Genomic DNA, 12,966 nt, shown 5'->3' on the forward strand with positions numbered 1-12,966 from the left:
ATGCACCAGAAAAACAGCAGTTAATCTTTCACTAAAAAGGCCGTAATTTCCTCATACGATAGTGAAATGACCCGATTCTTTTTTGTAAATGTCTTAAATAATGATACGGACCTGCTCGTTCAATCGGAGCTCAATTTCATGCTCGTTTGCCCAGTCAAATATCATTTCTACTCGGTAAACAATTATTTCTTATTTGCGATAAAAGTCCAATCTCGGGTTAGCGAAAATGCACCAAAATTTGCAGATAAGTCCTATAATTCATGCTCAAAATTTCAGAACCTTCGGAATAATTTTTCGACCTTTAAAACTAATAATGAACCCTTTGGTTGCCACAATTTGCTGAAATAGTGTCAAAGCATCCAAGAAGCTTAAAAGCTCACCCAAAACTCATTTGGCACTTCCCGAACACAAACCAAATATGCTACTAGCTTGAAAATGACATTTCGGACTCAATGAAATCGTCGGAATTTGAATTCGAGGTCTCCTTGACCCGGTATCCGATAAGGCGTCAAAAACTAACTTTAGGCTCAAAAACTCGAAACGCACTCGGGGCCTCTAAGAATTCAACCAAGACTCATTCTAGACTTAGAATCACCCCCTGAATCCAACGGTGCCCTCGAAATTCCATTTCGAGCATCGAAACCTCGTTTGTTGACCAAAGTCAACTCTTGATCAAAATTTCACAATTTCAGCAACTTAGGACCTCAAATCTTCGTTTTAACTCCAAATTCGACTCCGTAAATTCTCACAAACCCGTTTCGACATTATAAAACTGCTGAAATCGACGAAAATCCGATTCGAGTCTCGAAACTCCAAATGACTCGAAATAGCACTTTTAACCAAATTTTAATTCTTAAAAACTCAACTTTCCAAAAACTCAACTTTTCATCAATTTTCTTCCAAACCAACTTCAAAAATACAACAATTAGGACTCGGGAAAACTATCGGGAGGGGTAAAATGGTCATTTTTTGAAAATTTCCAAAAATGACCTTTAGGGTCATTACATCAGTGGTCAAAGAACTCTTGGGTTCTCTGGGGAAACTATGGAAAATTAAGAAATGTGAAGGGCAGGACGGGGGAGGGAAACAAAGGGATATTATTAATAAGAACTATCAATAAACTATGAAGCCATTTCTGTATCATATTCTTCAAATATTTTTCTTATAAGTGAAAAAAAAAAAACCAACCCACTGACCCATTTTAAGGTAAATAGAACTCTTCCATATAAGTTTTGCATCTCCATTTGGTTTGAATATTTTCAAAAGATGAAAGTTAAAAGGGATAGACTTTAGACAATTCGAAGTTGAACTCTTTTGTCGTTTACTATGTTCATGAAAGCAATTATGTATATAATTATATTTTGATGTTTTAGTTGTTATAATGTTCTGCAAGAAATTACAAATGACTAATTTTGATGAATCAGTTCAGCCAAATGTTATGGCAATAACTATGCTTTTATGGTGAATTTGATTTATTAACGACAATAAATTACTTTTGTATGTTGGTTAAGTAATTATTGGATTCAACAATTGTGAAATGTCAATATCAATGTCTTCACATTTCAGCAATAAGTGTTCAATAGTTCAGTTTTCTCATGTATTTTTTGTAATGAGTCGATAGATTGAAGGAAGAAGAAAAAACTCAATAATTTAATTAATTCAGAAAAGTTGTTATAGTTATACTATTTTTTGTCATGACAATGAAAAGAGAAGAAAAAACAAAACTCTAGCTACTTTAAATATTAACTTGTTATAGTTATACCATTCATTTAGAATAAATTATCTAATCAAATTCGATTTGACAATTCATTAATTTTACCTTAATCGACATTTTGCTTCTTTATATTTTTCATCTAAAAGAAGAAAAGAAAAAGAAGGATAAGGATTTGGAGATCAACTAATTAATTCATTATATTGTGGTCATTATTGTTTGTTACCCGATCGGTACATTGCTGTCTTTAATATAGATTACTCATTTACTCATAATCAAATATGTCTATGCACAATAGTCAACTATTTCCATCTACGGAAAAAGAGTAAAAATGTCACTAATGAAATCAACAAAAAATGCATTTAGTTGATAGTTTGGTTAAATAGAAGAAATATCTTTTTTTCTAAATAAAAATTAATAGTTTTTTTCTTTTAAAATACTTTTTCAAAACTAATTTTTTTTTAATTTAAAAAGTATTTGGAAGTTTGTCATCACAAGTGTAGCTCCCTTGTGTGTTAATTTTAGAAGAAAGATTTGAATATATAATATATTTGATGGGCTGTTATTATAAGTAAAGATTGTATAAGTTGAACGTCATATATTAATTTAATAATGATTTGTCAAATTGAACAATTTATTCTAAATGATGAATGGTGTAACAAGTTAATATATATGCTACACTTTTCCTTCTCTCTTTTCACAACATATTATTACCCTCTTATATAAGCCAACAAGGGCTGGACTATCACAACATTAAATAATTGTACATAATGTTATTGAAATTGTACTATAAAATTGGATAAATATAGACTTGCCCCTCTCCTACAAACACACGTCTGTACGTACTATTGTTGAACACATATATTTTTCTCATAAAACACGTGTACTGTATTTTACCTCTCTTCGTGGCAATTTTAAGAGAATTAATTCAACAATTCTCTTCACCTTCTTGGGGTTTTTCTCGGCTGCAATAGCGATGTCTCTTCTTGGTTTTCACAGGTTTGATTTTTCTTCATCTTTATTTTTTTCTTTTGGTGTTGAAATTTTGTCCCAATAGATATGTGCCAACTTAAAAGAAAATGATGAATTGAAATTTTTAAATTTATTGATTATAAATAAAGAGGTACCATTTCAATAATGACTACATTCAATTAATGGTTGCTCAATGTGCACAATCTTTAGCCAACTGGAGATGGCTAATTTCTTAGAGATTCATAGAGCTTTTGGCACAAAACCTTGCAAATTCTACCTCTCTTTTGAGTTTTTCATAGAAAAACAGCTCAACCCTATCTCATTTGGTGTTTTCAAGATGTAATTCCAAAATTACATTATCTATTTTCTTTTGATTTTTACTACTGGTAAAGTACCACTACAGAAAACATGCAAAAATTAGAAAGGGAACACGGTTTTTATGTTTCTTATACTCGCCTGCTATCCGCCCTTTTTAAGTTTAGAATTTACATTCTTAACTACTTCAGTTTGAAGCTTCCTGGGCATAATTTATTGATGACTCAAATAGTTTGGCTCCTAAATTGATCTGCATCTTGCTCTACTCTTTGACGAACTACTTGATTACTTTTAATCTTTAGAATTAGATGTGCTAGAGTAGTGAGTCTGTACATTTTCCTGAGACGTATCTTTTCATTCAATTTTCACCTGTGTTGTTCGGACTCTTAAAAAATGTCAACGGGTGCATGTCAAATTCTCTAAAAGTAGAGTATATTTGAAGAATTCGACACGAATGCGGCATTGAAAGTGAAGTGTCTGCGCAACTTAGATTTCTGCACTCCTTATAGGAAACACTCATTTGCTTGGAGTATCAAGTTTTGTATGATTCTAATTCATAATTTCTCAGGAATATGTAATTCTCGCTGGATTATCTGCTTCTGTCTTTGAAATCTTTTCTTCTTCCTAATTTTCTTTTGTTTTGTAAATAAGTGCAATTTGAACTGACTTTTTTCATCTCTCAAAGTAGGAAAATTGGAGTACTACATAGTCTCCGGTTCGTAGCTTCACAGCCATTTATCAAATTTATTTTTGGGAATTATTAAAGAGAGAGTTACGTGTGAATGGGTGTAAAATTAGCTGATGAGGCTATAACAAGGCATGTTGAGATGGTTCAGAAAGCATTTCAAGTAAGTTTTTCTCAATATGAAGTCACTAAACACTGCCATTAAACCCCCTCTTACTTTCGAGTCCCTCTATGTTCCACTTCGCCTGCGATTCTTTTTTTTGTAGTAGCAACAACTCTTTAGATCTACCAAAAAATGGCGGACAGAAAGACGTTTGCTTTCCAGGCTGAGGTTAATTAGCTTCTCAGTCTTATTATCAACACTTTCTACAACTACAAGGAGGTCTTCTTGGCGAACTCATAAGCAATTCTTCCAATGTAAGTCTCAAGAGAGTTTTTTCTGTATTCTCTTTGTATATTTTTTAACGTCATCCTCTAAGATACTGTAGTTTCACACTTTTTGTGATTTTGAAATTTGATTACTTTAGAGAAATCTTGATTTTTTTATTGTCTTCGTAGATATCTTTATGTGATCTTTTAGACAACTGTGGTGTCAACAATCTATGAGAATTTGAAATTTGATTATTTAGAGCAATCTGAGGATTTTTATTGTATTTGTGGATAGCTTAACTTGATCATCTAGGATATTGTATAGCCATCACTCTTTGTGGTTTTGTAATTTGATTATTATAGAGCTGGCTGAGTTTTTTTTAGGTTGGTTATATGTGTTGTCTTCGTGGATAGCTTAACGTGGTCTATTAGGATACTGTAGTGTCGTTGCTCTCTATAATTTTGATATTTGATTATTTATAGCGCGAATGAGTTTCTATTTGAAGGTTTTTTTTATCTTTATTGTCTTCGTGGATGACTTAAAGTGATCTTCTAGGATACTGTACGTAGTGTTATGGCTCTCTGTGATTTTTGAAATGTGATTATTTTAGAGTAGTATGAGTTTTTTTTGAGGTTTTTTATCTGTATATTATATTCATGGACAACTTGATGTCATCGTCTGGGTTACTGTGATTTCATTGGCCCTTGTTATGTTGAAATTTGATTATTTTAGAGCAACTATGTGACATTTCATATATCAGGCAGATATCATCTTCAAACTTAGCTGATAGAAGTGTGCTTGGTTTGTGGTTTATGTCTTCTAGGTCTCTACTCTGAACATAGATATTATCTATAGCTTCAATAGACTAATTAGAAGTCAGTGGCTTGAGAAGTAAATCCTCCTTGAAGGACTGACTATCTTTCACATTCTTACAAAAGCCAAGATCAGACTGTCGGAAAAATCCACGAGGAATATATTCAGCATCCATAAGATGACATGAGGGTGTCAATTAGCAAAGAAGAGCAGAATAATCAATAAACCAAGATTTCTGTTCAATTCAGAGAAATTTTGTTTCAATCAGGCAACACTCTTAAGTACCTTCTTTTATTTTTTTTGTAACGGGTGTCCACCCTAGCTTGCACTCTAATAAGTACCTAATCTCAAATCAAGTAAGAATACCAAATAGCCATTTCTGTATAAAATCCATGATAACAATCAAAAGTTCTCTTTTTGTAGGCCTTTTGCTTTCTATAAATGTAGTTGACATATACTTGAATATAATACAACATTTTTGTGCTACCACAATGAGATGCCGAAAGAAATGGAAATAATTTAGATGAATGTTATACCAGCCTTAACAACCACCATAACTTTCTCGCCAATATCACAACTACTTTTACCCTCCTGCTCCACTTTCTTGCCCTCCTTACTAATTACACCAGAATAGTTTTCACGTCTTTCTTTAAACTTTTAAGAAAATCAACCCCACAGAACATTCATGTTTGCTTAACACAACAAGAAGATTTTCAAGAACAAAACTTTATATGCATTATTGTGTTGTCTGACCCACCATATACAACTGTAATTGACACTATTCTATAACAGTATATATATGTTGGTAAAGAAGAGATAACTGATGAGACCCTTTTTAACAACTAATAAGCCTAAGTGAATTTCTCAAGAAACTAAAGGTAAAAAAAGAAAAAGGAGTCATCTTTGTCCTATATAAGAAAAGTACTATGTGATTACATGACATGAGAGGAGAAATCTATGCAAAAAGATTCCAAATTCAGCTGCAAAAGACTTATTTTTTTGGAGACTCTATGACTTCGAAATATGAGTAATTTAGAGCAGTTATATCATATGACACAGTTCATATATCAAGCAATCTTTGCATGTTTTGATGTCCATTTGAAAGCACCTGATTCGATGTTCTGAATTCGAAAAAATGGTTCATTCAATGTTTTGCTTTGTCGTCATAATATTTAGCTGATAAGAGTGAGTTCTATATAGTTTTATATTTGCCCTATTTTTGCTTAGATTAGGTAGTGCGGAAACTTGCTCGGTTTGCGTCTTTTAAAGTTCTAGAGTGGACAACAGTTCACTCTTTGCAATATATGTAGTTGTTTCGTTTAGTGCATTGACACCGAGAGAGACTCAGTCAATGATTACTTCGCAAAAAACGGATTAAAGACGGCAAGCTTAGTTGAAAAAGTATTAGAAGATATGATCTTTCCTCGGATAAAGTAGATAAACAATTTCTATTTTAAAATGCATCCTGCTTCAGCACTCCTTCCAATCTATAACATGATTATCATTTTTTTGCTTTCAGGTACTATGGAGATAGGCCACACTTCTTTGCTGAAGAATATGTAATTCTCACTTGTGTCCTTGAAATCTTTTCTTCTTTCTAGTTCTTTTTCCTTCTGAAAACAAGTGCAACTTGAACCAATTTACTTGGTCTCTGTGAGTACAAATATGGGAATATTTACATGGTGTCCACCTTGTGACATTACAATACTCATCAAATTTTACTTTTCAGAATTGGTAAAGAGAGAGATACATGTTAATGGGTGTGAAATTAGCTGGCGAGGCTAATTAAGAATGTTCAGAAAGCATATCAAGTAAGTTGCTCTCAATGTGATTATCTTTTGTGCTGCTTTGAATAGATATTGAATGTAAATGTTATTGTAGCATGCATTTGGTATTAATAATTTAGCACATTTTACTTTTAACAGATTTTTCATGTCTTTCATAGATCCTTACATAGTTGTGTGTGTGCAAAATTAGCCTGAACACAAATAATAGTTCTTTGACCATGATGGTTAGTAATACAATGCTTTACACTTTACAGGCCTATTGTGCTAGCATAAAGAAAAAGTTGGAAGGAGCTATAATTTAAGTGCAACATAACAAATTGAAATATAAAAAATCATTGACCTTGATCAGATGTTGATGATAAATATAAAAAATCACTGAGAGAGTTGACAAAGCAATTGTAGAAAAATTAAAAACTCGGTGGAAAACATATATTTATTTCTGCTTCATGTATGAACATGTTGTGTTGTCATACGTGGAATATTGAACCAAAAGTGTTGGAGATTTTCTATCTCAAGATATATGAAGTACTACCATGTTGCTATAAATCTGCTAAAACAATTTTCAGTTTTTGGGACCAAATCTGAAATCAATGATTGTTAGGTATGTTACTTATTTTTTCTTTATTTTGTGGATCAACAACTTCAATCTTATTACATTGTAATAACTTAACTAGAGTTTTTTCTTTTAAAAGACATACATGTGACGGACGGTGTGTGCTTATATTTGGTAATTCACTGGGTTTTTCATTTGTGTATTTTTCTGACATTCGTAATTGACTTCATCTTCTCTTTTTGCAGATTTTACTTGAATCATTCTTCTCATAAGAATGAGTTGGATTGTGCTCATGACATATAATCATATGAAGAGCTATGGTGACTTATGGATGGTATAAATATTGCAAATTTGAACTTTTCAAACTATGGATAACATAGGCAACTCAATTGTATATCTCTTAGACTTCTATCTACGTAAAGAAATTCTCTGTTTCATTTGATTAGAATTGCCACTACAAAAATGATTGATCTAAACAGGCACAAGAATTGTTTTGCCAATGTTATTTTAACCAAGATAGGCATCATGTTTAGTTTGTTTGTACTGTTGTATTGTTACAGTGAAAAAAAATCGAAACCATGCATGTTAGGCCCGTGCTGAGCACGGACTATGCCCTTCTAGTATATATATACAAGACAAATATATTCATAAATAGCCAATTATAGTTTTTCTAAATTAGTAATAAAAAAAAGATATAGACATGAGAAAGAGAAATGAGCAATAACCCATTGACACATCAATCAATACAAATAAAAACTTCATTGCGACACTTAATTCAAACTCACTTGGCCGATAAATTCTTCTAATGAAAGCAATTGTAGAGTGCTTAATATTTTGGAAAAATTCACCTAATTAGAAAAATATTTCTACTAAAGTCCATTATACTTTTAAATAATTATATAATCTCTTTTTATCGTTCTTTATCTCTCCCACTCTCCCTTCTTACTGCTCAATCATGATGATACTTAGAAGCAATTGATAAATGTATCAAAGCATATATTAAGACCAAATACATGAATTTATCGGTCTATATTTTGATATCAATCAGATATACCTTCTATACCTTCTGTTAGTGAACCTTCAAAAATAAATAATTAAAATTGGATTAATTAATCAATGGAAAAGTAATCTATATTAAAAACAGTAACCGAGTAACAAACATTAATCGCCACAATGTAATGAATTAATTAGTTGAATTTCCAAATTTTTATCCTTCTTTTATTTTTTTAGATGAAAAATAATAAAGAAACAAAAAGTCTATAAAGGTAAAATTAATGAATTGTCAAATCAAATTGGATTAGTTAACTTATATATTCTAAATGAATGGCATAACTATAACAAGTTAATATTAAAAGTAGCTAGAGTTTACTTTTTTCTTCTCTTTTCATTGTCATGACAAAAAAATGTATAACTATAACAACTTTTCTGAATTAATTAAATTATTGAGTAAACTATCACCTTTGATCTCTTTCAATCATAAATCCTTTAAACTCACTCTTAGTAATACACACTTGGAGAATTGTTACATATAGTGCGAGTCATCTACACTCGTAAATCGTGAGAACTCTACTGTTGAGGTGTGTTGTCATTTCATATTCTACTGTTGAGGTGTAATCTGTATATTCCATGCCTCTAATGAGGCAAACACATCTTCACGTATTACACTTTACAACTGTTGTAGGCAATGCCTTCTAGATATATGATAGTATTTTGTATCAACGTTCAATAAGACAAATGTAGAGAATAGACATCCTTAGACCCATTTCGAGGAAGTGAAGTCCATAAAACAAAAGGAAATGGGACAGATTTACCCCCGAACTTTAATAAATGGTACGTATATGCCCTCCGTTATACTTTGCGTCCACATATGCCCCTACCGTCCAATTATAGATACACATATACCCCTCTCATTAACGGACCCCTAATTTCTTACACGTGTCTTAATCCTATTGAACTACCCGTTTGACCCTTTTTTTAACCCATAACCCAACTATCCGCCCCATAACCCAATACCCACCCAATTTCCTCTAAAAGGATCCTAATTAAAACATCCAAATTGACACACCAAAATTCGTCCCTCTTCCCAAGACTATTGTACGCAGGCTTGTGAAGGAAAAGCTTTCTCAGCTATCTACCGATACTGATATCTGACTTCTTCGTGACTCGCTCCTTGCTTTCTCTGAAAGTGCTCGACTTTTCATCGATTACCTCTCCGCAACGTAAGGTTTAATGGGTTTTGCAGATTAGTTTCAATTCTTTCTTATTTTTGATAAATTTCAATTAATTCCTGGAAAATGATGTAAAGGGTTGGAGATTATGGGTGTTGTTTTGAATTTTGTGATCTGGAATTCAAATGGGTTTTGTTAAATTTTTGTTCTTTTACTGATTATTTATGGATTCAGCCTTAAAAAATTTATATGAGGGGACCTCCGACTAGGGAAAAGGGACGGATTTTGATGTGTTAATTTGGGTGTTTTAATTAGGATCTTTTTAGAGGAAATTGGGTGGGTATTGGGTTATGGGGCGGATAGTTGGGTTATGGGTTAAAAAAAGAGTCAAACGGATAGTTCAATAAGATTAAGACACGTGTAAGAAATTAGGGGTCCGTTAGTGAGAGGGGTATATGTGTACCTATAATTGGACGGCAGGGGCTTATGTGAACGCAAAGTATAACGGAGGGTATATACATACCATTTATAATCCGTCCCTTTTCCCTAAAACAAAACACTTTAAGATGTCATGACAATGAAAAAAGAAAGAAAAAAGAGAACTCTAGCTACTTTTAATATTGACTTGTCATAGTTAACCATTAATTTAGAATAAATTATCTAATCAAATTCAATTTGCCAATTCATTAATTTTACCTTTATCGACACATTGCTTCTTTAATATTTTTCATCTAAAAAAAGAAAAGAAAAATAAGGGTAAAGATTTAGAAATTCAACTAATTAATTCATTACATTGTGGCGATTAATATTTTTTACTTGGCTATTGTCTTTAATATAGATTACTCATTTACTCATAACCAAATATGTCTATGCACATCTATCTATCTATCTATCTATCTATATATATATGAAATCAACAAAAATGCATTTAGTTGATAGTCTGGTTAAATCGATCAGAAATATCTTTTTTTCTAAATAAAAATCAATAGTTTTTTCTTTTAAAATACTTTTTTAAAACTAATATTTTTTAATTAAAATAAAATATTTATACTCCTTCATATAGGGCAATAGTGTCATGTGAAGTAAGCTAATGTAAAGGACTAGTCAAATTTAGATGACTCTGAAGTTGTCCAAACAAAATTACACGCAATAATCTCATATTGCACCTAATTAAATCGCTACAAGCTAGAATGAACCATAAATAAATAACATGTAAATGTTATATATTGAATATGCTTAAACTTCTTATTGAAATTTAATATCTGGACACCATTTTTGTCAAATAACGACTGAGATGAAGCTCACTATTCCCTTGTCGTTTAATTGTTACTAAGCTCTCTTTATAATAGTAAACCCCACAACCCTTACACTTTAGAACTAGTCAAAGCCAATGTGACTAATTCTTCTATGATTCTTTGGTATTATAAACAAATAGTAATAATTTTCATATTAACAATGTTAAGCATGCATTGTTTGATTGTGTTAAATAAAAATGAATTATGCACAAACACTAAAGTATTTACATAAAAATTAGGTAAAAAGAAATCCAAACCATAATCAAACAAGTTATCATTTGAGTTTTGACCTGATGGAAGAGGAAACACTTACACTGGTCCTAATGTCTGAAAAATGTACAAAGAACCATTATACTCATGTTACTAATATCTTGACTATTGAGTGAACTAACTAAGACGGTTAACAAGTATTGTATTACGCAACAACACACATTCTCAGTCCAACAAGCCAAAACAATGGAATCACAGCTGCCTCAGCGACTGTTTTCACATTAACAATGCAAGAGTAGTTATAAGGAAAATAAAAGGTAATTTTATGTCTAACAATGTCAATAACCGATGCAACATTAATTAAAATACATTTCACTTTCATAAAAATTAATGATATTAAAATGCTCACAATCACCAACAACTTAAGAGTATAAAAACACACGATAATCTCATATTGCACCTAATTAAAGCTAGAAAGAACCATAAATAAATAACATGTAGTAAATGTTATCCAATATGCTTAAAGCTCTTATTGAAATTTAATATTTGTTTACCATTTTTGTCAAACAACGACTAAGATGGAGCTCACTATTCCCTTGTCGTTTAATTGTTACTAAGCTCTCTTTATAATAGTAAACCCCACAGCCACCACGCTTTGGATTCGACTTCAGGCCCGGATGACGATATTCAAAAAGCCTCGTCTTGTTTGTCCTAACATTATATGAGACCAGCCGGGAACTTTTAGTTACCAAAATAAAAGAGTTGTCATAAAATGACTTAATAGGCGTAGTGAGATGAATGGTCACAAGTTTGTTCCAAACGCCTGGTTGTATCATTACCCATACATCATGAACAAACCCCTCGACAAAGTTCAAGATGCCAACGGAGTCACCAAGCAACATCAGATCTGCCGACCAACTATAATCCTCGTTACCAGGTGGTGGCCCTTCCATCTTTACAAACACCTCATTCCCAAAGTCAAATGAAAGAATCCTACATTTATTATTCTTCTCCTTTAACAACCAATAATAAGATCCATTCAGATAATCAGCAGTATTATAAAAGTTTTCTTGACACATCATAGAATTTTCATGTACGTCTGTGTTATGTTCAAATATTTTCCATGAATCCCTAGAACATGAGTAGATCGTTGCATATTCTTCAATTTGATTATAGTAAAGCACTTTATAATCCTTAGTCATAGGCTCTAATCCGAACACTAAATGACGACCAACTGCAAAAGATTCAAAGCTAATTGCGGCGGCAGGGAGGTGTCTCACCTCTCTGTTAGCTGGATTCCATAATGCACACAAAATGTCATTACCAATTTGTCTTTCTAAGAAAAACACACCATCAATAGAACCTAACAAGTTGGTAATATTATCTCCAAGCCTTTGGAAATTTTGTTCATCTATACCCTTATCGGAAACCAAAGTGACGGTAGGGGCATCATCGGCTGCACCATAATCATAAATCAAGTGTTGTGGAGGCTTCTTCTTCTTACTTAAATTCAAGTGGTCTATAGTGAAGCTAGGGTTATTGATAAGACTTCCCCAATTTTTGCATACACATTTGAATCTTAGCAACGATTTCACAGGCAAACTCAATAGAATCTCTCTTAATGATTCTTCAGAAAAAGTCCTACGCGTAGCCATTGTAGTACCACACAAGAAAAAATCCCCCAAAAGAAATGAGCTATTATTCCAAAATCAAACAGATCTAAACACACCTTTGATAGGAAGCCTCGAGTTGTTTGATGAAGAATTCCCTGAGTGATCGAAAAGAATTTTGCAGTTAATTTGGCTCCACCGGTGATGGACCTTACGGCAGTTTGGTGGTGGTTGAACGGTGGAGATACGACGGTAATTGGAAGAGGAATGAAGCAAAGGTTGTTTAGACAATTGGGAGAAGATTTATACGCAAAATCAGAGTCTGCACATGTTACTTTTTGGGAAATTTTAATTAAAATTTTTATGTTACAAATCAATTTTGGAAAATTAATCAAAAATTTTAGGAAAAAATATATCATATTTACTAATTTCATTTAAGGAGAAAAGGTCAAAATGATCATAAATAAGTTAATATTT

General features: G+C 32.1%; 1 protein-coding gene and 1 long non-coding RNA gene across 2 annotated transcripts; one reads left to right on the forward strand and one right to left on the reverse strand.

Moving 5' to 3' along the window:
• Positions 1–3,953: 3,953 nt before the first annotated feature.
• LOC125866908 (uncharacterized) lies at positions 3,954–7,708 on the forward strand. The gene is made up of 3 exons (XR_007446579.1): positions 3,954–4,100; positions 6,386–6,677; positions 7,452–7,708. It is a non-coding gene; the product is annotated as an uncharacterized LOC125866908 (long non-coding RNA).
• A 3,710-nt stretch (positions 7,709–11,418) lies between these two features.
• On the reverse strand, positions 11,419–12,534 carry LOC125868888 (F-box/kelch-repeat protein At3g23880-like). The gene has a single exon (XM_049549454.1). It carries the CDS (start codon positions 12,532–12,534, stop codon positions 11,419–11,421), a length of 1,116 nt encoding a protein of 371 aa, XP_049405411.1.
• Between the last annotated feature and the right edge of the window lie 432 nt (positions 12,535–12,966).

This window comes from Solanum stenotomum, chromosome 6 (assembly GCF_019186545.1).
Source record: "Solanum stenotomum isolate F172 chromosome 6, ASM1918654v1, whole genome shotgun sequence".
Taxonomy (NCBI): Eukaryota; Viridiplantae; Streptophyta; class Magnoliopsida; order Solanales; family Solanaceae; genus Solanum; species Solanum stenotomum.